At 41.9% G+C, this 27,859-nt stretch overlaps 2 protein-coding genes across 8 annotated transcripts in view; one reads left to right on the forward strand and one right to left on the reverse strand.

Annotated features, from left to right (window-relative positions):
- Positions 1–192: 192 nt before the first annotated feature.
- creb3l4 (cAMP responsive element binding protein 3-like 4) lies at positions 193–14,280 on the reverse strand. The gene is made up of 10 exons (XM_079165582.1): positions 14,011–14,280; positions 11,797–11,934; positions 11,507–11,717; positions 6,915–7,021; positions 6,491–6,580; positions 5,597–5,703; positions 5,256–5,324; positions 2,520–2,604; positions 2,138–2,231; positions 193–1,670 (listed from the first exon to the last, which is right to left on the reverse strand). The coding sequence occupies exons 2-10, from the start codon at positions 11,929–11,931 to the stop codon at positions 1,396–1,398; spliced, it is 1,173 nt and encodes a 390-aa protein (XP_079021708.1). The 5' UTR covers positions 11,932–11,934; positions 14,011–14,280; the 3' UTR covers positions 193–1,395.
- Positions 14,281–16,147: 1,867 nt separating this feature from the next.
- Positions 16,148–27,859, forward strand: part of LOC306700542 (CREB-regulated transcription coactivator 2) — a gene marked incomplete at both ends in the record, with an annotated part of 24,548 nt that continues 12,836 nt past the window's right edge. For 6 of the 7 annotated variants that reach the window (XM_079165575.1, XM_079165581.1, XM_079165576.1 and 3 more), the window contains 5 exons: positions 16,148–16,309; positions 19,235–19,336; positions 22,300–22,416; positions 24,212–24,273; positions 27,842–27,859. The exon at positions 27,842–27,859 is cut by the window's right edge and continues 51 nt beyond it. In XM_079165575.1, coding sequence (XP_079021701.1) covers positions 16,148–16,309; positions 19,235–19,336; positions 22,300–22,416; positions 24,212–24,273; positions 27,842–27,859 — 461 coding nt within the window. The remainder of the gene's footprint in view (positions 16,310–19,234; positions 19,337–22,299; positions 22,417–24,211; positions 24,274–27,841) is intronic. The other variant, XM_079165580.1, reaches the window with a different exon arrangement.

Genomic DNA, 27,859 nt, shown 5'->3' on the forward strand with positions numbered 1-27,859 from the left:
TGAAATCTAAAAGTGGAACATAATATGTGTCTGATCACAAAATGACTTAAAAAGGTTTGTGTGCCTCGTGTGATGTCAGTGCTGCATCTTCACTACAGTACTGAACTCATGATTATTATGGTCTGGATCCTTTACTGAGTGACATGACGCATCGCTGCATCAGTGGAACAGAATCAGTCGTCACCATTTACAGTTGAAGCAATTTAATAGAAAACAAAATGTCAGAATAACAAAAGAGGCATTGTGCACTTTGTTACCATGACAACAGCAGTGCAGATATCACTTTTAACATTTATAAAATAGATCTGAAGTTTCTACAAACACACGTAATCAACACGTTAGATCCATACCCGACACCAACTCACCCCGAGATTCAGACACTTTCCTTTCATTACACAGATATTTAATTACACAGATATTTAATGTAATTACACAGACATTTAATGTAATTACACAGATATTTAATGTAATTACACAGACATTAATGTAATTACACAGATATTTAATGTAATTACACAGACATTTAATTACACAGACATTTAATGTAATTACACAGACATTTAATGTAATTACACAGATATTTAATGTAATTACACAGACATTAATGTAATTACACAGATATTTAATGTAATTACACAGACATTAATGTAATTACACAGATATTTAATGTAATTACACAGACATTTAATGTAATTACACAGACATTTAATGTAATTACACAGACATTTAATGTAATTACACAGATATTTAATGTAATTACACAGATATATAATGTAATTACACAGATATATAATGTAATTACACAGATATTTAATGTAATTACACAGATATTTAATGTAATTACACAGACATTTAATGTAATTACACAGATATATAATGTAATTACACAGATATTTAATGTAATTACACAGATATTTAATGTAATTAAAAGAAGAGCAAAGTTAGCAAATAAAAGCCCGCCTGAAAAAAACAAGAATTTTCTTTAGTAGTTTGAGTATAAAGTCTAAAATGAACTGGTTAAAGGGTTAAAGGGTGAAGTTACAGTTCCATCAGAGGTATTTCTGAACAGTTAGCATAGCTTAGCACAAAGGCTGACCCTCTGATGACCGCTGGTCACGTTAACGCGTCAGCAGCTTCAGTGGGAGGAGCTTCTTACCGGTTTCTAGTCTCGGTGCCGATCAGCTGGCTTCAGCTTCTTGCTCGCGGCGGTTTTTAATTTCTCAACTAACTGAACAAAGAAGCTAATGTTGTCAAAATATCCAACTATTCATCGCAGCTAAAAGTAGAATAAACGGTGAACCACCAATCGATGAATTCATTCCAGACGAGTGTCCGTTGCTGCCTTTGACTTTGAGCTCGACATCGAACGTCCTTTGTTGTCGTGGAAACATCCATCTACATCTCGTCAGCATGTGCAGGTTTGGTGACATCACTTCCTTTCCCCCCCGCCGACCTCAGACCCAGAACCAGCGGCTCACCCGGTCCGGAGCCCAGAGCCGAGCCGGGACCTTCAGGGGGTTCTATTGGCTCTTGGAGGACGGCGACGGCCTCTGGAGATCCCGATCGGCCGAGTTCAAAGGGCGGTGACGAGGAGCCGGACCGCACAGCCGGAACATCGTCTGCTGTCGGCTGGGAGACGGACGGATCTGTAAGGATGTTTCTGGAAATAACTGGAAAGATGGAAGTGGATTTGACTTTACATCTGCATGACTGAGTCCATTCTGCAGAACTACGATCACCAATAACAAGAGAAGACATCAGCTGGTCAAAGAAACAGGTACGTTGATCTCTGATTTTGATACGTGCAATATAAATCAACTGAATTATTATTATTAAATGATAAACATGTGAAAAGCTGAATAATGATTTCTTATAATAATATTTTCCTGTATTTTTTAAACAAACAGTTAATTAGATTAAATTGCAGTGAGGAGAGAAAAAAACTAATTCAATGAATAAAAACAGTTTTACTTCCTTATTTGATCAGAATGTTTTTCAGTTGAACTTCTTTCTGAAATGTCTTGATTGAGAGTTAATCAAATCCTCTCATGTAAAGTCTAAGAGACTCTATTTCTCTTTTATTGAGATAGTCTGAGATCGTCTGGAGTAAATACGACCTGAACAGAAGGTCACTGACCTCCTGAGGGTCTGTAGTCATCGTCTGGAGACGAGTTCCTGCTGAACGGACTGAAACTCGGTAAGATGATCAGACCCAGAGAGACCAGGACCAGCTGAGGACACACACACACTCATCTCTTTACAACATGAAATATTATTTACAGCTCAAACCAGACGTTATTGATTCACTTTTTATTCTTCCTGAAAATCTCCTTTTAGACGTGAATCTGAGATCCGGTTTGGTTTTCCTGGTTTCATTCTGTCACGACACTTCTGCACACACACACACACACACACACACACACACACACACACACACACACACACACACACACACACACACACACACACACACACACACACACACACACACACACACACACACACACACACACACACACCAGTAAGCAGGTGCTGGTCTGAGCTCCTTTACTGACAGTCTGTTTGATCAGAGACTGAAGCCGTCCCAGCTGAGTCAGCAGAGACCTGAACAGAAAGAACACACTTTAATCATCTCATTAATTTTAGCAGGAATCTGAGTAATAAACACAGCAATCTCAATAATAAACAGTAATCTGACCTCACAAATGTCAAATCAAACAGGAAACGTCTTTTTCAGAGTGAAACTAACTTGACTTCCTTTAGTTTTTCCTCTTTGCTTTTACACCACAAATGACCCCGAACAGATAAATACCACAAATCTAAAATCTGAATTTAACTCAACTAATCTTCAAGAACTAAATGAGATGATCAGGGTTCACAGCTCAATACAATCTGGAAATTTGTAAAACGTAAATAGTCATAAGATCCAAACTATCAGCATCACTCCGACATGAACGTGCAGAGAGATTAGTGCTGATCAATGTTAAACTCATCATCATTGTAGAAAACATGAGATTTAAAATGACGTCAGCGAGGTCAACAAGAAAAAGAAAAACAAAACAGAAAGAAAGAAAGAAGAAGAAGACAACAGAAAGAAGAAGAAGAAGAAGAAGACATCAGAAAGAAGAAGAAGAAGAAGAAGAAGAAGACTTCAGAAAGAAGAAGAAGAAGAAGAAGACTTCAGAAAGAAGAAGAAGAAGAAGAAGACTTCAGAAAGAAGAAGAAGAAGAAGAAGACAACAGAAAGAAGAAGAAGAAGAAGACATCAGAAAGAAGAAGAAGAAGAAGAAGAAGACTTCAGAAAGAAGAAGAAGAAGAAGAAGACTTCAGAAAGAAGAAGAAGAAGAAGAAGACATCAGAAAGAAGAAGAAGAAGAAGAAGAAGACTTCAGAAAGAAGAAGAAGAAGAAGAAGACTTCAGAAAGAAGAAGAAGAAGAAGACTTCAGAAAGAAGAAGAAGAAGAAGACATCAGAAAGAAGAAGAAGAAGAAGAAGAAGACTTCAGAAAGAAGAAGAAGAAGAAGAAGAAGACTTCAGAAAGAAGAAGAAGAAGAAGAAGACTTCAGAAAGAAGAAGACATCAGAAAGAAGAAGAAGAAGAAGACATCAGAAAGAAGAAGAAGAAGAAGAAGACTTCAGAAAGAAGAAGAAGAAGAAGAAGAAGACTTCAGAAAGAAGAAGAAGAAGAAGACAACAGAAAGAAGAAGAAGAAGACTTCAGAAAGAAGAAGAAGAAGAAGAAGACTTCAGAAAGAAGAAGAAGAAGAAGAAGACTTCAGAAAGAAGAAGAAGAAGAAGAAGAAGACTTCAGAAAGAAGAAGAAGAAGAAGACTTCAGAAAGAAGAAGAAGAAGAAGAAGAAGAAGACTTCAGAAAGAAGAAGAAGAAGAAGACATCAGAAAGAAGAAGAAGAAGAAGAAGAAGAAGACTTCAGAAAGAAGAAGAAGAAGAAGACATCAGAAAGAAGAAGAAGAAGAAGACATCAGAAAGAAGAAGAAGAAGAAGACATCAGAAAGAAGAAGAAGAAGAAGACATCAGAAAGAAGAAGAAGAAGAAGAAGAAGAAGACTTCAGAAAGAAGAAGAAGAAGAAGACTTCAGAAAGAAGAAGAAGAAGAAGACAACAGAAAGAAGAAGAAGAAGAAGAAGACATCAGAAAGAAGAAGAAGAAGAAGACTTCAGAAAGAAGAAGAAGAAGAAGAAGACTTCAGAAAGAAGAAGAAGAAGAAGAAGACATCAGAAAGAAGAAGAAGAAGAAGAAGACTTCAGAAAGAAGAAGAAGAAGAAGAAGACATCAGAAAGAAGAAGAAGAAGAAGAAGACTTCAGAAAGAAGAAGAAGAAGAAGAAGACTTGAGAAAGAAGAAGAAGAAGAAGACTTGAGAAAGAAGAAGAAGAAGAAGACTTCAGAAAGAAGAAGAAGAAGAAGAAGACTTCAGAAAGAAGAAGAAGAAGAAGAAGACATCAGAAAGAAGAAGAAGAAGAAGAAGACTTCAGAAAGAAGAAGAAGAAGAAGAAGACTTGAGAAAGAAGAAGAAGAAGAAGACTTGAGAAAGAAGAAGAAGAAGAAGACTTGAGAAAGAAGAAGAAGAAGAAGAAGACATCAGAAAGAAGAAGAAGAAGAAGACATCAGAAAGAAGAAGAAGAAGAAGAAGAAGAAGAAGAAGACTTCAGAAAGAAGAAGAAGAAGAAGACTTCAGAAAGAAGAAGAAGAAGAAGACTTCAGAAAGAAGAAGACATCAGAAAGAAGAAGAAGAAGAAGAAGAAGACTTCAGAAAGAAGAAGAAGAAGAAGAAGACTTCAGAAAGAAGAAGAAGAAGACATCAGAAAGAAGAAGAAGAAGAAGACTTCAGAAAGAAGAAGAAGAAGAAGAAGACTTCAGAAAGAAGAAGAAGAAGACTTGAGAAAGAAGAAGAAGAAGAAGAAGACATCAGAAAGAAGAAGAAGAAGAAGACATCAGAAAGAAGAAGAAGAAGAAGAAGAAGAAGAAGACTTCAGAAAGAAGAAGAAGAAGAAGACTTCAGAAAGAAGAAGAAGAAGAAGAAGACATCAGAAAGAAGAAGAAGAAGAAGAAGACATCAGAAAGAAGAAGAAGAAGAAGACAACAGAAAGAAGAAGAATGCTGCTGTGAACACGTTGGATGGGTCTGACTGTCTATAAACACGGACTCCTTTAATAAATGTGACTCCTCGGTTCCTTCTATGGATCCAGATTCATCCATCGATCAGTCAACAGTCAATATTCCATCATGAATGAGGTCGTACATGTTGCGTTTTTCCAGCTGCTCCACTGTCCTCTGAAGCTCCTTGTTCTGTGTTGAGCAAGATACTGCCCTGTTAAAACACACACACACACACACACACACACACACACACACACAGATGTGAGATCAATTTGCAACTAAAGACCATCTTCATGATTAATTCATCTGATGGATATATTGATACATTGTTTAGTCTATAAAGTGACGTTAATCTCATTTCTTGTCCCTCTAACGATTGAAACCTTGAAGGTATTCACTCTCTGGTTATGATCCAGTGATTATCTTCATGGTTTTGATTGATTTTCTCTATGATGGCTGATGATTAATGGTCTGAGGTGAGACCTGCTCTCCAGCCCGTCGATGTACTCCTTCCTCCTCCTCCGGCTGTCCTGAGCCGACTGCTTGTTGCGGATTTTTCTCCGAACTCTTTTCAGGATTCTTTCCTCAGCCTAAAAATAAAGATTCATCAAAAATCAACATCAATTTCACCACTAATTATCCCGTCATCACTTCGACTTCCTGATTGGTTGGTGGGAAGTCGCGCCAAGAAAATGTAAATCTGAAATCAGGTTTCTTGCCAAGAAGTTTCCTCATACAAGGAACATGGGTTTGTGAAAGTTATAGAGCTGCTCTATGAAGCAGCTCTATAACCTGAATCACAGCTCTATGAAGCAGCTCTATAACCCGAATCACAGCTCTATATAGCAGCTCTATAACCCGAATCACAGCTCTATGAAGCAGCTCTATAACCCGAATCACAGCTCTATATAGCAGCTCTATAACCCGAATCACAGCTCTATGAAGCAGCTCTATAACCTGAATCACAGCTCTATGAAGCAGCTCTATAACCTGAATCACAGCTCTATGAAGCAGCTCTATAACCTGAATCACAGCTCTATGAAGCAGCTCTATAACCTGAATCACAGCTCTATGAAGCAGCTCTATAACCTGAATCACAGCTCTATATAGCAGCTCTATAACCTGAATCACAGCTCTATGAAGCAGCTCTACAACCTGAATCACAGCTCTATGAAGCAGCTCTATAACCTGAATCACAGCTCTACAACCTGAATCACAGCTCTATGAAGCAGCTCTATAACCTGAATCAGAGCTCTATGAAGCAGCTCTATAACCTGAATCACAGCTCTATGAAGCAGCTCTATAACCTATTATTTGAATCAATCAGATTTGTACATAATGAATGAATGAATCTGAAGTGTCTTTCAGCAGTGTGACCTTGGTGAGAGGAAGGTTGTTGGGAAGAGAAACTCCTTCCTGTGTCAGCAGGTTCTGTTCCTCCTCAGTCAGCTGCAGATCTGGGAACAGCTGCAAAAGAAGTCAAGCTTATTTAAAGTGCTTTACAAAGAAAGGAAATAAAAACACAGACATAAAGAAGACACTATAAGGAAATTGGTAAAAGCATAGAATATTGAATCCAACAACTGAATAAATCACAAATAGAAGCTAAGCTTGTCTTTACCATGATAATTGAGAAGCTAAAGGAAAGAGGTGGGTCTTAAGACGGAGATTAAAGGAATCACTGGAGGGAGAAGATCTTATTTTTAGTGGCTGATTGTTTTACAGTTTGAGGCCAACTACTAAAATGCTTGATCACTAGAAGAAGAGTCAGTCCTCCAGGGTGTTAAAACCAAAGCCTCACCAGATCCCCGTCTGGACTCGGAGGGTCTTGAAGGCGTGCTGCAGAAACCACAGGCAGCTGGTTCACGATGCACGAGTCTGAAAACAACACCTGAGAGCTCCACCCATCTGTACGGGACAGGAAGTGACATCACGGTTACTGCCATCAATACATCCCTGTTTGGAACTTAGATAACACAAGATAATCCTCAAGTGATCCCAGCGGGGGGAAAATACTAACCATACTAAGAGCATTAGGAGAGAAATGGTTTAATTGACAGAGTACACCAGGCTATGAATATTAAAATAATATTTAATAAGGTACATTATTGTTTGCATTGACCTGTCAATCACACCACTGTCACTTTATCAGCACCTGAATTCAAATTAACTGAATTAATTATAAGATGAATGAAGTGTCTGAACAAGTGTCTCAGACAGCTATGTGATGCTTGTTACCATACTACCTGTACTACCTGTACTACATGTACCTGTACCTGTACCTGTATTACCTGTACTACCTGTACTACCTGTACTACCTGTACTACCTGTACCTGTACTATATGTACCTGTACCTGTACTACCTGTACTACCTGTACCTGTACTATATGTACCTGTACCTGTACTACCTGTACTACCTGTACTACTTGTACTACATGTACCTGTATTACCTGTACCTGTACTACCCGTACCTGTACTACCTGTACTACCTGGTACTTGTGCCACTTAAATCTCCTTTAAAAGACACAGTTACTATGATTTCATGAAGAATTTATTGATCTACATGATAAAATGAGTTTAAAGTTTCCACTAAGAACTCTTTTCATCGGTGATTGTCTTGATTATTTTTTCGATTGATTGATTGATTGTTTAGTGTCTATTAAATGTCTGAAGAGACTGAATGAAGTCCAAAGTAAAATCTTCATATAGTGTGACGAATAGATGGAATCATGTTTTTGTTTACAAGTATTAGCGATGTAAAACTTTTCCATTTACTGGGATCACAGATTAGCTCTTAAAAAGACGTTGGATAAAAACCTTGTTAGTTTCTCTACAAACATAACAACCCGACGAGGATCGTTGAGAACAACCCGACGAGGATCGTTGAGAACAACCCGACGAGGATCGTTGAGAACAACACGACGAGGATCGTTGAGAACAACACGACGAGGATCGTTGAGAACAACACGACGAGGATCGTTGAGAACAACCCGACGAGGATCGTTGAGAACAACACGACGAGGATCGTTGAGAACAACACGACGAGGATCGTTGAGAACAACACGACGAGGATCGTTGAGAACAACACGACGAGGATCGTTGAGAACAACACGACGAGGATCGTTGAGAACAACACGACGAGGATCGTTGAGAACAACACGACGAGGATCGTTGAGAACAACACGACGAGGATCGTTGAGAACAACCCGACGAGGATCGTTGAGAACAACACGACGAGGATCGTTGAGAACGACACGACGAGGATCGTTGAGAACAACCCGACGAGGATCGTTGAGAACAACCCGACGAGGATCGTTGAGAACGACACGACGAGGATCGTTGAGAACGACACGACGAGGATCGTTGAGAACGACACGACGAGGATCGCTGAGAACGACACGACGAGGATCGCTGAGAACGACACGACGAGGATCGCTGAGAACGACACGACGAGGATCGCTGAGAACGACACGACGAGGATCGCTGAGAACGACACGACGAGGATCGCTGAGAACGACCCGACGAGGATCGCTGAGAACGACACGACGAGGATCGTTGAGAACGACACGACGAGGATCGTTGAGAACGACACGACGAGGATCGTTGAGAACGACACGACGAGGATCGTTGAGAACGACACGACGAGGATCGCTGAGAACGACACGACGAGGATCGTTGAGAACGACCTAAAGAGGATCGTTGAGAACGACCCGACGAGGATCGTTTAGAACGACCTAATGAGGATCGTTGAGAACGACCTAAAGAGGATCGTTGAGAACGACACGACGAGGATCGTTGAGAACGACACGACGAGGATCGCTGAGAACGACACGACGAGGATCGCTGAGAACGACACGACGAGGATCGTTGAGAACGACCTAAAGAGGATCGTTGAGAACGACCCGACGAGGATCGTTTAGAACAACCTAATGAGGATCATTGAGAACAACCTGACGAGGATCGTTGAGAACAACATGACGAGGATCGTTGAGAACAACACGACGAGGATCGTTGAGAACAACACGACGAGGATCGTTGAGAACGACACGACGAGGATCGCTGAGAACGACACGACGAGGATCGCTGAGAACGACACGACGAGGATCGTTGAGAACGACCTAAAGAGGATCGTTGAGAACGACCCGACGAGGATCGTTTAGAACAACCTAATGAGGATCATTGAGAACAACCTGACGAGGATCGTTGAGAACAACATGACGAGGATCGTTGAGAACAACATGACGAGGATCGTTGAGAACAACCTAAAGAGGATCGTTGAGAACAACCTGACGAGGATCGTTGAGAACAACACGACGAGGATCGTTGAGAACAACCCGACGAGGATCGTTGAGAACAACACGACGAGGATCGTTGAGAACAACACGACGAGGATCGTTGAGAACAACACGACGAGGATCGTTGAGAACGACACGACGAGGATCGTTGAGAACGACCTAAAGAGGATCGTTGAGAACGACCCGACGAGGATCGTTTAGAACAACCTAATGAGGATCATTGAGAACAACCTGACGAGGATCGTTGAGAACAACACGACGAGGATCGTTGAGAACAACCCGACGAGGATCGTTGAGAACAACACGACGAGGATCGTTGAGAACAACTCGACGAGGATCGTTGAGAACAACCCGACGAGGATCGTTGAGAACAACACGACGAGGATCGTTGAGAACAACACGACGAGGATCGTTGAGAACAACCCGACGAGGATCGTTGAGAACAACCCGACGAGGATCGTTTAGAACAACCCGACGAGGATCGTTTAGAACGACCTAATGAGGATCGTTGAGAACGACCTAAAGAGGATTGTTGAGAACAACCTAAAGAGGATCGTTGAGAACAACCCGACGAGGATCGTTTAGAACAACCTAATGAGGATCGTTGAGAACGACCTAAAGAGGATCGTTGAGAACAACCTAAAGAGGATCGTTGAGAACGACCCGACGAGGATCGTTTAGAACAACCTAATGAGGATCGTTGAGAACGACCTAAAGAGGATCGTTGAGAACAACCTAAAGAGGATCGTTGAGAACGACCCGACGAGGATCGTTTAGAACAACCTAATGAGGATCGTTGAGAACGACCTAAAGAGGATCATTGAGAACAACCTGACGAGGATCGTTGAGAACAACCTAAAGAGGATCGTTGAGAACAACCCGAGGAGGATCGTTGAGAACAACACGACGAGGATCGTTGAGAACAACCCGACGAGGATCGTTGAGAACAACCCGACGAGGATCGTTGAGAACAACACGACGAGGATCGTTGAGAACAACCCGACGAGGATCGCTGAGAACAACACGACGAGGATCGTTGAGAACAACACGACAAGGATTGTTGAGAACAACCCGACGAGGATCGTTTAGAACAACCCGACGAGGATCGTTGAGAACAACACGACGAGAATCGTTGAGAACAACACGACGAGGATCGTTGAGAACAACCCGACGAGGATCGTTTAGAACAACCCGACGAGGATCGTTGAGAACAACACGACGAGGATCGTTTAGAACAACCTAATGAGGATCGTTGAGAACAACACGACGAGGATCGTTTAGAACAACCCGACGAGGATCGTTGAGAACAACACGACGAGGATCGTTGAGAACAACCCGACGAGGATCGTTGAGAACAACCCGACGAGGATCGCTGAGAACAACTCGACGAGGATCGTTGAGAACACGACGAGGATCGTTGAGAACAACCCGACGAGGATCGTTGAGAACAACCCGACGAGGATCGTTTAGAACAACCCGACGAGGATCGTTTAGAACAAACTAATGAGGATCGTTGAGAACGACCTAAAGAGGATCGTTGAGAACAACCTAAAGAGGATCGTTGAGAACAACCTAAAGAGGATCGTTGAGAACAACCCGAGGAGGATCGTTGAGAACAACACGACGAGGATCGTTGAGAACAACCCGACGAGGATCGTTGAGAACAACCCGACGAGGATCGTTGAGAACAACACGACGAGGATCGTTGAGAACAACCCGACGAGGATCGTTGAGAACAACACGACGAGAATCGTTGAGAACAACACGACGAGGATCGTTGAGAACAACCCGACGAGGATCGTTTAGAACAACCCGACGAGGATCGTTGAGAACACGACGAGGATCGTTTAGAACAACCTAATGAGGATCGTTGAGAACAACACGACGAGGATCGTTTAGAACAACCTAATGAGGATCGTTGAGAACGACCTAAAGAGGATCGTTGAGAACAACCTAATGAGGATCGTTGAGAACAACCCGACGAGGATCGTTTAGAACAACCTAATGAGGATCGTTGAGAACAACACGACGAGGATCGTTGAGAACAACATCGGACCGACTGATTTCTTTCAGTTAAACTCCAGAAACCTAAACCCACCGAGCTCGATGGAGACAACGTTTTCTTGTCCCGGTTCAGTCTTCAGGCTGCTGATGTCATAGACCACCTGATAGACGGTGGGGGTCCTCAGAGGGTCCTCAGAGACCCCGCTGTCGCTCTCAGACCAGGACCCTGCAGGCGGTCCGCTGGGAAACACCTCGTTTGGGTCGACGGCCTGAAGGACGTCCTCTGACTCGCTGTCGTTCATCGTCTGAGAGAGAATCAAGAGGGTCGACTCAGTGACCTCGTATTACCCATGATGCCGCTGGACACTGATGCTGGAGACTCACCTGGTCCGGGTCCATGACCCCCCAAACCTGCAGCGGATTCCCTGAGCCACTGAATACAAGGTCGGAGCCGGAGAAAGAAGCATCGAGCTGCCAGCTGTCTACCGTTACACCACCGTCACCGCTCTCTGGGTCCATGACCTGGAACACACCAGACCACCATAAACTATGTGTGTGTGTTCGTGGTGTAGCGGATCACGGATCGATCTGTGACTGGTTCGGATCACACCTCACGGTCCGGCAGACTTGTGAACCGCGGATTCATTTTTAAATCTTTTTGTTTACAGTGTAATCATCATAGTGTGTAATAAAGTGTTCCTGCTGCTGTTCCTTTTGAAGCAACACGTCCCTGAACATCAAAGCAGAGCGTCAGTGAGCAGATGTGAAGCAGGAGTGAGTTCAGTGAACGGAGCAGCTTAAAAGCATGTAACGGTGACGTCATGGCGAGCGGAGGAACGTCAGAAGCTCCGGCGTTAAGTTGCAGGTTTGGATCATCTTGTCTTCCCTGTAACTGATCATGACGGATGAGGGTGGTGGACTAAACCGTGACGGTCTGTAGGCGTTTAAAGAAAGACAACGGCCGTACAGTTTGAAGCGCCAGAACCCATGTCTGTCAACGACGAGGGCCAAGGCACAACAACAACAACAACAACAACAACAACAACAACAACAACAACAGGGTATCATCGCGGCATTTAAGAAAGCGTTTGTGAGAGAGAAGCAGCTCTCTGTTCATCAGACCTCATGTTGCACTCAAACCTAACAGAACGTAGTATTCTTCATGTAGTGCTGGACGGTATGAACAGAAATCTGCATCACGGTATTTTTTAAGATTCTGCTGGTTTCACTGTGTTTTTATATGTTTATAGTGTTTCACTCTCCTCTCAGGAGCTCACAGAGTATCAACATGTTCCTGTCATCGTGTATGAAGGCTGTGATTACTACAGGCTGTGCTCGTGTGTTCCTATAATGTTGGGATGGCAGGTTAGCTGAAGTATTGTCGCCCCGGTCAGACGTTCCATGAATCCAGTGTTGTGATCGTTGCTCTGAGTCTAGACTGTCTGTAGTGGGACCAGGTCCTTCGGCTTCACGGTTTACGGCCGTCATCACACTCTTGGTGCTCCAACATGTTTCCTGCTGAGGTGATGAGTGAGCTGCTCATGTTACCAGCAGCAGCAGCAGCAGCAGCGGCTCGACACACTTTGAATAGATCGTCTTCTGGACTCTTCCAATCAGCAGACCCAGCTCCTCTCTCTCCACAGACTCTATCGCTGCATCTCCGTCTGTCTTTGTTCCTCCTGCATCGCTCTGTTCTGTTCTTTAATGTAGCGTTACTGTAGCGACGGAGCCTCTCAGCTGTTAGCACACTGTTGTGCTAGCGGGCTAGCTAGCGAGCTGTACCCAGCATGCAGTTCTGCTGTAATGTTATAAATGGTTTGTGTCACAGACTGTTGTGTGGTGGTGTTCTGCTCTGTTAACGAGCGTTAGTTGTGGGTTATTAATGGTTATAAAGTTATAACCATCACTAGAGTCTCAACACACACACACACAGCTCTGACTGTTGCCTTCTCAGCGTCAACAACACAACAACACAACAACACATCAACACATCAACACATCAACACATCCTGCTGCCTGTTGTAGAGTGACAGCAGCTGTTTCCGCGATGCACCGGTGTGACGGTGTGTATTAACACCGGTACCGCCCAGCACTACGTCATGTTCTAGTTTTATTTATTTAATTTAGTTTCAAATTGGACATCTTCAATATTTGAGTTTTCATGTGAGACCCAAAGTTCTTTGCTTCAAGTGTTCTTGAACTTCTTTCATTCATAAATAGAAAGCAACGTTATATTTATCTCCTCTTTCCTCTGCTGATCAGACAAATGATCCGAACCGTGAAGTCTGTGATCCGTTGCACCACTAATATACACACACACACACACACACACACACACACACACACACACACACACACACACACACACACACACACACACACACACATCTACAGTAACACATGAACACACAACAGGTGATTAAACACAGGAGGAGGATATCCTGGTAGGCACACACACACACACACACACACACACACACACACACACACACACACACACACACACACACACACACACACCTCTGGTAGAACCAGTCTGACTGTTAAACAGGTTCCACTTTAGAACCTTTAGAACTTGTCCTGCTGTCAAACACTCACTGTGTGCTAACAGGTGGCTCCTCTTCATCACAGACCTGCGGCTCCTCTTCAGACTCCTCCGGGTCTTCAGGCTCTACATATACATATATATATATATATATATATATATGTATATATATATGTACTTGTATATATGTACTTATATACTTTAGTCTCCAGGACGACTTCAGTCCGCTGCTGGTTTCTTTTGGTTCACAATAACACAACTTTCATAAAGTCCAGCTGGCAGCCCGGGTCCTGCGCAAGTTCGGCTTCCTCTTCCTCCTCCTCTTCCCTTGTCTCCTCCTCTTCCCTTGTCTCCTCCTCTTCCCTTGTCTCCTCCTCTTCCCTTGGCTCCTCCTCTTCGCTTGGCTCCTCCTCTTCTTCTTTGAGGTTTATTAGCGGTTGGAGAACAGTTCATTGGTGCATTACCGCCACCAGCTGGTCTGGAGTGGATCAGGATGTCTCGTACTAATAGTGTAAAAAATAAAGAAAATAAATAAGAAACAAAACAAAACGACTGGCTCATATTTTATCAATACTATTAGTTAGTCTAGATATAGAAATAATACTTAGATATTCACTTTTGAGGTTCTTTTGCAGAATCTTCTTCTTCTTCTTCTTCTTCTTCTTCTTCTTCTTCTTCTTCTTTGCTTGGATTCATTGTCGCTCATCAGAAGTAAATATCGCCCCCTAGTGTCAGCGGTGCATTTACTCAAATGTTTTACTTATTATAGTGTACAAATACTCTGTTAATACTCTTTGTTGTTACAAATGCAAAAGTATTTTTGTAAAAGGTCGGTGGGAATGTTTCAGGTTTTACATTTTAAATATTCAGCTTAACTAAAACATGTTTTATATGTCAAATCAATTAAACAAAGTTTACAATATTAAAGCTTTCTTTTCTGTTTTAATTAATGTACATATAACACAGTTTAATATATAACATGTTAGTTCACTTGAAGAGAAATATTCAAAATACATAAATTATGTGTAAATTATGATATATTTTAGATGCAAAGCCCCATAAGTAAACACACGCACACACACACACACACACACACACTGAACTAAAAAACTAGTTAATTATAAAATTAATAAATCATCTGCAGGTTTGAATCTGAGAGAAACGTCCTAAAAAGAGTAGCACCAATCAGAAACAGGCAGAATCTGATTGGTGCTCATAAAGAAAGTCTTTGCTGGTCTCACGCTGTGCAGGGTTAGGTTCATTAACATGGAGGTTCATTAACATGGAGGTTCATCAACATGGAGGTTCATCAACATGGAGGTTAGGGTTCTTAACGCTCACCTCCAGATCTTGGGTTAGGGTTAACATGGATAAATAATGAAACACATTTCCATCACAACACCAGAATGAACTCAGGAAGTTGACTTGTGTGGTTTCTACCCGTCAGTGTGCAGTAGCTACGATCCACCGACAGAGGGCGCGCTGCCACTTTCTCCACAAAAAGCAAAGCTCGTCTGTGTTTGACAGGATGACTCAGTCGAGTATATATATATATTTGTATATTTATATCTACTTATATATACAGGACTGTCTCAGAAAATTAGAATATTGTGATAATCCCCATACGTGTGATTTAGTTTACTGAACCAAGCTGAGTGTTTTTCAAGGCTCAGGAAACCCTTGCAGGTGTTTCGTTTAATTAGACGATTCAAGTGATTAGTTGAATACCCTACTAGTATACTTTTTCATGATATTCTAATATTTAGAGATAGGATATTTGAGTTTTCTTAAGCTGTAAGCCATAATCAGCAATATTAAAAGAATAAAAGGCTTGCAATATTTCAGTTGATTTGTAATGAATCCAGAATGCATGACATTTTTGTTTTTTTAATTGCATTACACAAAATAAAGAACTTTATCACAATATTCAAATTTTCTGAGACAGTCCTGTATATATATATATATATATATATATGTACAAAAAAATATATGTATCAATCTATATATATATATATATATATATAGATTTATATCTATTTATATAAATATAAATAGATATAAATCTATCTTATATCATACATTATAATATAGCAGAAGAAGAAGCACCACCAGAGTGAGACCTCCTCTCTTTCCTTCCTCTCTCTGGTGAATCGTTCCACTACGTCACGTCGTCCGGTCCGCTCCGTGAAGATGTCTGCGACAGGAGGCTGTGGACCAGGACCCGCCTCGGGCTCCGGGTCCGGGGCTTCAAATCCTCGGAAGTTTAGTGAGAAGATCGCGCTTCACACGCAGAGACAGGCCGAGGAGACGGCGGCCTTCCAGGAGGTCATGATGGACATCACCTCCACCAGGGTGAGACAGGAGGAAGAGAGGCCTTGTGTGTGTGTGTGTGTGTGTGTGTGTGTGTGTGTGTGTGTGTGTGTGTGTGTGTGTGTGTGTGTGTGTGTGTGTGTGTGTGTGTGTGTGTGTGTGTGTGTGTGTGTGTGTGTGTGTGTGTGTGTGTGTGTGTGTGTGTGTGTGTGTGTGTGTGTCTGTGTCTGTCTGTGTCTGTCTGTCTGCAGGTTATGTCTGTCTGTCTGCTCACTAACTTTGTTAACGTACTCGCAGAACTGTCTGCTTCTGTTCGACATGTTGTTGTCCGTTGCGTCGTTAGCGTAAGTTAGCACGCGTTAGCTGCGACGGTTCGGTTGTTTACTATGTTACGTTGTTTACGTGAACGTCGCTGTCACGTCCCGCCGAACTCCTTTCACACATCGAGGAGTTTAGTGTGTTGTTGCTTCTGTACACGACGATTTCTACATATGTATTTAACGAGAATAACTTAATCTAACATGTTTAACTAATAATGATGTTCTGAGAGATTCCGCCATCAAGTGAGACTCATATTAAAGAGTTAAAAGAGCTCTTAAAGAACACTTCTCTCAGGGTAACTCAGTTAAGTTTGTTATCGTTAACTTACGTCTTTAACGATAACTAACTCAGTTAAGTTAGTTATCGTTAACTTACGTCTTTAAGGATAACTAACTCAGTTAGGTTAGTTATCGTTAACTTACGTCTTTAACGATAACTAACTCAGTTAAGTTAGTTATCGTTAACTTACGTCTTTAAGGATAACTAACTCAGTTAAGTTAGTTATCGTTAACTTACGTCTTTAAGGATAACTAACTCAGTTAGGTTAGTTATCGTTAACTTACGTCTTTAACGATAACTAACTCAGTTAAGTTAGTTATCGTTAACTTACGTCTTTAAGGATAACTAACTCAGTTAGGTTAGTTATCGTTAACTTACCTCTTTAAGGATAACTAACTCAGTTCGGTTAGTTATCGTTAACTTATCTCTTTAAGGATAACTAACTCAGTTCGGTTAGTTATCGTTAACTTATCTCTTTAACATAGGAACATACGATACGCCCCTGAACGCGTGGTTGTGTTAACGGACGTATACGGGACGTTTGTTTCCTCTCTTCTTCTTCGTTGGTGGTTCTGGTCGTAGAGCAGGAAGACCTTTACAGCTCATCTGGTTGTTTCTTTTAGCCCATAAAGCTGTGGCTCTTGTTGCTTTGATGACAAACCGTTTACAAAGACGTTAGGACTCATTTAGGAACTTCTAAAGATTCAGTTCAGCTGGTTTTAACACGTGTTTTTACAAAGATCCAAGGAACAGATAGAAGACGAGGAGACGAGGACGGAGACTGGAGATGAAACCAGTTCATCACACTTTAAACTTCTCTCTGATGCTTTAGTTCTTTAAGGGAATCTGGTTCCAGCAGACAGGTGCGTGCGTGCGTGTGCGTGTGTGCGTGTGCGTGTGCGTGTGCGCGTGCGTGCGTGCGTGCGTGCGTGCGTGCGGTACCAGACAGGCGGTCTGTGAGTGTGTGTGTGTGTGTGTGTGGTACCAGACAGTTACTGTGTGTGTGTGTGTGTGTGGTACCAGACAGACGGTCAGTTACTGTGTGTGTGTGTGTGGTACCAGACAGGCGGTCAGTTAGTGTGTGTGTGTGTGTGTGTGTGTGTGGTACCAGACAGACGGTCAGTTAGTGTGTGTGTGTGTGTGTGTGTGTGTGGTACCAGACAGACGGTCAGTTACTGTGTGTGTGTGTGGTACCAGACAGGCGGTCAGTTAGTGTGTGTGTGTGTGTGTGTGTGTGTGTGTGTGGTACCAGACAGGCGGTCAGTTAGTGTGTGTGTGTGTGTGTGTGTGTGTGTGGTACCAGACAGACGGTCAGTTACTGTGTGTGTGTGTGGTACCAGACAGGCGGTCAGTTAGTGTGTGTGTGTGTGTGTGTGTGTGTGTGTGTGTGGTACCAGACAGACGGTCAGTTACTTCATATGTTGTGAAAGAAGGTCAGAGGTCAGCAGTTAGTTTTGTTGATTATATTTTTTAAAGATCAGAATCTGATTATTGAATTACTGCCGTGGACAGAACGAGTACTCGGGGTCGGATCGATACAGCGTAGTATCACCATATTTTATGTGGCAATGTTGTATCGATACACGGAAGCCAAGTATCGATCTTTTATTGTGTAAGTTATTAGTATTGCAAATACAAATACAAAACGTTTTTGTACTAGAATAATAAAATCAATTGCTTTCTCAGTCCACTAGATGGCGCTGAGTTGTTCTCTGGTGAGGTCAGCAGAGGTCATGGGTCAGCGTGATTGGTAGGAAGTCGGTCAAAACAAAGATGGAGACATCGGAGAAAGAAATCAGAAATGTGCCGTCGCGTTTCCACATTTAAACGCGGACGTTTGCCATCGTGCTTCTGTTGAAAAAGCCAGTTATGCGCCGCACTGCTGCTGCTGGCAGATTTAACGCCGCTGTGAGGCCGGATTGAGCGAAACACTTCACATCCCGCTAACTGAACGGAGTAGTGTAGACTGTAGTACAAACAGTCTGTCTGCTTCACATTATGCTGCAATAAGAATGATTGAAGTGACGAACAGACTGAAAACGTTATCTCATTAGATAGAACATGTTGACACAGTTTTCCTTTGAGGACATCATTTGCAGTTGAAAAAAGGTAAGAAATCGCAATACATGTTATCGCAATACTCAGCATATCGCAATTTTTTTTAAATCGCAATAATATCGTATCGTGACTTAAATATCGTGATAAAATCATGTCGTGGGACCTCTGAGGAACATTGTTATATACTCATGTACTTCACGTATAGTGTATGTCTTGAGTTCTTGCTGATGGTTTGTTCTGGTTTAACTGGTAAAGAGTTGATTGGTTGTGTTGTTGTTGTTGTCGTCATGTTCTTGTTCTTCTCTTCAGCTTCAGGCCCAGAAGCTCCGTCTCTCCAGGACTCAGGGTCTCTACTACGGCGGCTCGCTGCCCAACGTGAACCAGATCGGCCGGAGCCCTCAAGATTTCCAGGTGACTGGAACCATCCGTTCTGTGTTTCTGTAGCTTTTATACACCTTCTGTGTTTCTGCTACAGCCTGTTCCTCCAGAGGGTTTGGGTTCTGGCTGGTCTTCTGTTTCTAGCACGAGTAGAGAAGTACCCGTCCACTTTTTAAAGTTTCAATCTGATTCAGATATCATTTTGATATCACAACTCTTTTTGCATAAACTTTGAATATAATTTAAATGTATTTCAAAACAATTTATTTAAACAGGTTTCTTTAATCTTTGTTATAAAATAGTGACCAGATGTTTTCATTTTGATGAAGTAATTAAAAGAGGTTGAGCTGAATAGAGAAAGTGGTGAGAGGACGCAAACGAACCTTTAACTCAGGGGTCCCCAAACTTTTTCCTGTGAGGGCCACATCACTGAACATATCGTTTGACCTGGGGCCCGATTATGGGGGGGGGGGGGGGTGCTACGTGCGTGCTACTCGCAGGTGAGCGACTGTTGCATCGTGCGCACGGATCGGGGCGGAACACCGCCGTGCGCGATACAGAGAGCAGGGGAATTGAAAACGCGCGACCATGTAGTGACAGACATGACATGCCGGCGTATAAATAAATTAAGCACAAGTACTCGTCCTTCAAGCTCCCGTCTCTCGGCTCTTCTACTTCTTCTACTCTTCTACTTCTACAGGGTGCGCGCATGACAGCTCTCATCTCGTTCGCCCCCTGGTGGTTGGCTGATTCAGGAAGCGTTTGATTTGATATGTAGCAGAGCACGTATTTTAAACGTCAATATCGCAGACGATCATGCTCATTTAATCGTGGCAGCCAAAATCGTGATCGCGATTAAAATTCGATTAATTGTGCAGACTGAAAAAAAATCATAATGCGTCTCTGGTATTGTTCAGGGGGCCGGACCAAATGTGGACGCGGGCCGTAGTTTGGGGACCACTGCTCTAAATCATAGACGAGCCCGCCGGAGATCTTTCAAGTGGTTTTCCTCTGGTCCTCCTCCCATTTCAGATATTTTACTTACAAACCAGTCAATGAAAAGGTCCTGTAAAGTACAAAGCTGCCCTAAAGGTCCTGGAAAACATTGAGTTGTCCTGGAGGAAAACGTAGGCTGTAATAAAGTATCTATCCATCATCCATCCATCCATCATCCATCCATCTATCATCCATCCATCTATCATCCATCCATCTATCATCCATCCATCTATCATCCATCCATCATCCATCCATCTATCATCCATCCATCTATCATCCATCCATCATCCATCCATCTATCTATCTATCTATCTATCTATCTATCTATCTATCCATCCATCCATCCATCTCTATCTATCTATCTATCTATCATCCATCTATCATCCATCCATCCATCATCCATCCATCCATCATCCATCCATCTATCATCCATCCATCATCCATCCATCTATCTATCTATCCATCCATCCATCCATCCATCCATCCATCATCCATCCATCTCTATCTATCTATCTATCTATCTATCTATCTATCATCCATCTATCATCCATCCATCCATCATCCATCCATCCATCCATCTATCATCCATCCATCCATCATCCATCCATCTATCTATCCATCCATCCATCCATCCATCCATCCATCCATCTCTATCTATCTATCTATCATCTATCCATCCATCTATCTTCCATCCATCTATCATCCATCCATCCATCTATCATCCATCCATCTATCATCCATCCATCCATCCATCTATCATCCATCCATCTATCATCCATCCATCTATCATCCATCTATCATCTATCATCCATCCATCTATCATCCATCCATCCATTTATCTATCTATCTATCTATCTATCTATCATCCATCTATCATATATCCATCCATCTATCTTCCGTCCATCTATCATCCATCTATCCATCCATCCATCTATCATCCATCATCCATCCATCTATCATACATCTATCATCTAGCCATCCATCCATCCATCCATCTATCATCCATCTATCATCTATCTATCCATCCATCCATCCATCCATCCATCCATCTATCATCTATCCATCCATCCATCCATCTATCATCCATCCATCCATCCATCCATCCACCCATCTATAATCCATCTATCATCTATCCATCCATTTATCATCCATCCATCTATCATCCATCCATCCATCTATCATCCATCTATCATCTATCCATCCATCTATCATCCATCCATCTATCATCCATCTATCATCCATCTATCATCCATCTATCCATCCATCTATCATCCATCCATCCATCTATCATCCATCCATCTATCATCCATCTATCATCTATCCATCCATCTATCATCCATCTATCTATCATCCATCTATCATCCATCTATCATCCATCTATCCATCCATCTATCATCCATCTATCATCCATCCATCCATCTATCATCCATCTATCATCTATCCATCCATCTATCATCCATCCATCTATCATCCATCTATCATCCATCTATCATCCATCTATCATCCATCTATCATCCATCTATCATCCATCCATCCATCTATCATCCATCTATCATCCATCCATCCATCTATCATCCATCTATCATCTATCCATCCATCTATCATCCATCCATCCATCCAACACTTTAACCCGATGAACTGTTTCACAAGTCTTTGTCCTGAAGATAAACGCTGAGCTGCGTTCAGGGACAAGATAGAAGTCGTGTGAGCATCAATTCTGTTTTACACCTGTAAAAAGCCAGATCATTATTTTAAGAATCAAATCAAAGTCGGCCATAGTAAATGGTTTTATGATGGACTTGCAATAGAACCAACAGGAGTTCTCTTAAAATGTCCTGGAAATAGATTTGTTAAAACCAGTGGAGCTCTGATAAGAGTTTGTTGTTTCTCTCTTTCTCTACCTTGCTGTTTGTTATGCCAGTGAGGGACATTAGAATTGTTGAATGAATGCACACATTAAAACAAAATCCCAATTTGATCTCTGTTTCTCTTTCATTTAGGGCTCCTTCCCCTCCACTCTGGAGTCCAACCGGACCACCCGGCATCACGGCCTGGTGGAGCGAGTCCAGAGGGACCGCCGGTTCATCTCACCAGTCCGACCGTACCGCAACCGACAAGTATCCTTTAGTCTACTGTCAGATCTAAACCTACAAGTATCCTTTAGTCTACTGTCAGATCTAAACCAACAAGTATCCTTTAGTCTACTGTCAGATCTAAACCTACAAGTATCCTTTAGTCTACTGTCAGATCTAAACCTACAAGTATCCTTTAGTCTACTGTTAGATCTAAACCAACAAGTATCCTTTAGTCTACTGTCAGATCTAAACCTACAAGTATCCTTTAGTCTACTGTCAGATCTAAACCTACAAGTATCCTTTAGTCTACTGTCAGATCTAAACCTACAAGTATCCTTTAGTCTACTGTTAGATCTAAACCAACAAGTATCCTTTAGTCTACTGTCAGATCTAAACCTACAAGTATCCTTTAGTCTACTGTCAGATCTAAACCTACAAGTATCCTTTAGTCTACTGTCAGATCTAAACCTACAAGTATCCTTTAGTCTACTGTCAGATCTAAACCAACAAGTATCCTTTAGTCTACTGTCAGATCTAAACCAACAAGTATCCTTTAGTCTACTGTCAGATCTAAACCAACAAGTATCCTTTAGTCTACTGTCAGATCTAAACCAACAAGTATCCTTTAGTCTACTGTCAGATCTAAACCAACAAGTATCCTTTAGTCTACTGTCAGATCTAAACCAACAAGTATCCTTTAGTCTACTGTCAGATCTAAACCAACAAGTATCCTTTAGTCTACTGTCAGATCTAAACCAACAAGTATCCTTTAGTCTACTGTCAGATCTAAACCTACAAGTATCCTTTAGTCTACTGTCAGATCTAAACCTACAAGTATCCTTTAGTCTACTGTCAGATCTAAACCAACAAGTATCCTTTAGTCTACTGTCAGATCTAAACCAACAAGTATCCTTTAGTCTACTGTCAGATCTAAACCTACAAGTATCCTTTAGTCTACTGTCAGATCTAAACCAACAAGTATCCTTTAGTCTACTGTCAGATCTAAACCAACAAGTATCCTTTAGTCTACTGTCAGATCTAAACCAACAAGTATCCTTTAGTCTACTGTCAGATCTAAACCAACAAGTATCCTTTAGTCTACTGTCAGATCTAAACCAACAAGTATCCTTTAGTCTACTGTCAGATCTAAACCTACAAGTATCCTTTAGTCTACTGTCAGATCTAAACCAACAAGTATCCTTTAGTCTACTGTCAGATCTAAACCTACAAGTATCCTTTAGTCTACTGTCAGATCTAAACCTACAAGTATCCTTTAGTCTACTGTCAGATCTAAACCTACAAAAAGTTTAAGGCTGAAGTTATTTCATATTTTTCTTTTTCTAACCAACATGTTTGTCTCTCAAACCTGTCTGTCTTCCTGTCTGTCTCTCAGCTCTAAGCCCATTGGTTCCTACTAAAGACACACACATGTAGTTTAATAGTAATCTCTGTAGTTTTGATCAATAAACAGGAGGAAGTAGTGACTACTATTTTCAGTGATGGCTAAATCCACAGATTGAGTCAAAATAACCTACAGTATGATGATGGTGATGAAGGAACAACACTGATGCTCACTGATGTGTTCTAATGGAGCTATATGGACAGAGCAACAAAAGACATCAGGATACTTGTTGAGACTGAGAGTATTCTCTGTGTGAGGAGATGTTCAGAGTGTCCTGAGTACAACGTCCAGAGTACTCTCTGCTGCTTATTTACACTTCTGTAATGAAGCTTCTGGAGAAAGAGACTTTTTCATAACCAGTTAAAAACTCCATGTAGGAACTTGAAGTAGAAAGGATCATTTGTCTTGTTGTTTCTTAACCAATGGTCTCCTCAGGTGGACAGCTCACCGTATAACTCCGCCTACTTGTCCCCGCCTCCTGACCCCAGCTGGAGAAGGTACTGTCCCCCCCCCCCGTCTGTCTCCGTGGAGACGTGGCCGTCAATGGGGATGTTTGTTATTTCCAAAGCATCTTGTTTGAGTCTGCTCTGCTCTGAAAACCTTTCTGAAGCCTCTGTGACGCCGTTATACGTGTGAGAACCCCTCCTTAAATGGGGAAAATTGTGATTTACATAGGAATAGGGCTGCAACTAACGATTATTTTAATAATCGATTAATCTGTCGATTATTTTTTCGATTAATCGATGAATCGGATAAAAAAACAAAGCATTAATTTCCAACCGAAAAAATGGTATGACGCTGTGGCGCAATAGCCAATCAGCGTTGAGATGATTTCTCCCGTCATCACTGACTTCCTGCCGTTGTTGAATCAGGAAATTAATGCTGAAGCCGTCTGTTCACCCAGAGCTCTACGACCCCTCATATCAGTGGAGACCAGACTATGTGTGTACGTGTGTGTGTGTGTGTGTGTGTGTGTGTGTGTGTGTACATGTGTGTGTGTGTGTGTGTGTGTAAACCATATAGTGCAAACAATGAATAGACGCTGCCGTATTTACGTCTAGATGACGTTATGTTGAGTGTTGATGGAGCTGCTACAATGTTAGCATAGCCTAGCACCGATCGATCCGAGCTCCATTGAGAAAACAAGTACAAATCGGCATCATTACGTAGTTATTTCGGAGTCCCTTTTTGTCGGTTTAATGCCGTTAAATCACAGCCAAATCAGTGTATTTTGTGTTCATACAGCTGTAGTAAACAGACGTGTGGCTCACTAGACACAGTGAGCTCGATGAAATCCACGGAGCTCCTCTGGACTATGTTATGAACCAGACATGACGGCGTTTAGTTCCCCGTGATATCTGGACTTCCACAACACGTACTGAGCAGAAATAGAGGCTATTTTTCTACGGTTGATGGCGGACAGTTGAACAGCTTTCAGGGCGATAAGCCACGCCCCCTCTCCGGCGCGTCCAGAGAACACAAATAGTCCCCGGAGAGACCAGCGGCGCGAATGACGTGTTTCGCGCCGCGTTCATCGCGTTTGGTGTGAACACGGCATTATTGAGTGGCGTAATAATCGCGCGACACAACGAATCGATAATGAAATTCGTTGCCAACTCTTTTAATAATCGATTATTATCGATTTTATCGATTCGTTGTTGCAGCCCTACATAGGAACATATCTAATCAAAGAATTACATAACGGGATGTCTTATGGTGGACTTTTTAGTTCCCAAAATGACTCACATTTAACGTCCAACATCACTTTCTGAAACATGTTGAGATCTCAGGAAGCAAGTCGACCTATAAATTCTATTATTCTTAAGACTCATTCACTGACATTTTTCGATAATTATTAAATAAATGTCCAGGTAATTTAAAGTCTTAATTTGTGTCTTAAATTTGTTTTATTAGAATCTGCAGAAACCCTGTTTTTTGTATATCATCTTTATTTAACCAGGTTCACTTTTAAAGTGGTCAATACGAAATTCAGAGCATAATTATTGCCTCCACACAGCTCTCAACATGGCGACGGCTAAGCCAGCGGCTACAGCTAACAGTGCTAATAAGTAACATTATCAGCTGTAACCTCCTTACGAGAGTAGAGCAATGAGCTAACCAGTGGGGCATGCTCACATGCACTAACATGCAGGCACACTAACATGCACTAAAAGGCATGCTCACATGCACTAACGTGCACTAAAAAGCACGCTCATGTGCACTAAAAGACATGCTCACATGCACTAACACGTACTAAAAGGCACTGACACGCACTAACGTGCACTAAAAGGCATGCTCATGTCCACTAACATGCACTAACGTGCACTAAAAAGCACGCTCATGTGCATTCATGTGCACTAAAAGGCACGCTCACATGCACTAAAAGGCACGCGAGAGGTGGAGCTCTTATAACAAACATAGAGACTTCATTCTCTGATCAGGTCGACTTTACTCTACGTGTTTATAGACGATAGTTATTGATCAGATATTGATGATCTGGATGATTAATACTCTACGTGTTTATAGACGATAGTTATTGATCAGATATTGATGATCTGGATGATTAATACTCTACGTGTTTATAGACGATAGTTATTGATCAGATATTGATGATCTGGATGATTAATACTCTACGTGTTTATAGACGATAGTTATTGATCAGATATTGATGATCTGGATGTGTAATAGAGAACCTTTAAAGATCTAATTTGTGTTAGAAAGTTGCAGAGACCAAACTAAACCAGGACTTTGACAGTGAGGTGCAGTTAATAGAAAGACTGAAGTTCACCCCTCCCCTCCTGCTGGAGTGTCCTTGAGCAACATGTTGAACCTCCACCTAAAGGCTGCTCTGTCCCTCAGAATCACGAGGTGACACTGAGACTTCACAGAGGTTTTCATGGATCCTACTGAGGCTGCTTCTTCGGGTCATTTTTCTCTGCAACACTAACCTCTAGACCACTAACAGGAATTTATTTGATCCGGCGTCTTTAAACCTGAGTCTTTGTTTATTTTCCCATCCTCCTTTATGGGAATCTGTCCCTTTTATTCCTTTTGGCTTTTCTTCTGTTTTCTATAACCAGTTTCCAGTCAACTCATTTTGGCCTGCCTGCGTTATTTCTGGTTTTTCTTCTAACAAGACAACTCTCACCCTCTGAGAGAGACTCGGTCCACTGTCCCAGAGGTCCACTTCCAAACACACACGAGACCGTTTCCTAAAGTCTGATAAGTCTGTGTGGGTTCTGCTCCTCCAGCTGTCACTTTGTCAGGTCGCCAACCACCGACAGCCATCTTTGTAAACATCAGATTTCTGGTAAAAGTGTCGTAGCGCCGTCCCACCTGCACTTAGCCTTTGAGTTACCGCTCATATGTTTGGTTCTGGTTCGTCAGGAGAAGCACGGTTTGTGGTAACGGGGCGGTCGTCCTGCCAGGTTGAAGGTCCAGTTCTTGTAAATGCAGCTCAGCAGGATGAAGTTTGTCTGAGCTCTTCTTCTGTGGTGTTCATGCCAGCTGAAGAATAAATGTCTTAGTATTGAAAAACACCCAACCCAACGATATATTCCACCATTGTGTGAGACGAGAGGTAAACAGGGAGGAAGTTAGAAACAGTTCAAACTATATTAAACTATGAAGACTAACTTCAATATGTTCTGGGACTCTTTTATATTCCAGTTGGTCAAACAAACAAGGCATTGTATTGGACTACTTTGACAGTTTTATGAGAATTGTATACAAACTAAACCAAATTGAATTGACAGATTAATCTCTAGTTTGCAACACTTAATAAAGGTCCTTTTTCTTCTTTGGATATTGTGACCGTGATGATGCATCAGTGGTATCATAAACTAAGATCACTGATAAGTGAAGAAGCAGATATTGAAGTCTTTAGCTGGTACACAGTCACAAGGAAACACGCCAGCCTCCTATCCTTTGCTCGCTTCCTTCATCTTCTTCCTTTGCTTGTTCTTCGAGCCCACGTTCTTCTTTTTCTTCTCCCCATTTTTTCCTCTTTTCAATGTTCTTGCTCGGTGGAGGAAATAACTTTTTGTTCTTGTCGATCATGAAAAGGAATTGGTCTGGAAACTT

This window comes from Pholis gunnellus, assembly GCF_910591455.1.
Source record: "Pholis gunnellus genome assembly, chromosome: 8".
Taxonomy (NCBI): Eukaryota; Metazoa; Chordata; class Actinopteri; order Perciformes; family Pholidae; genus Pholis; species Pholis gunnellus.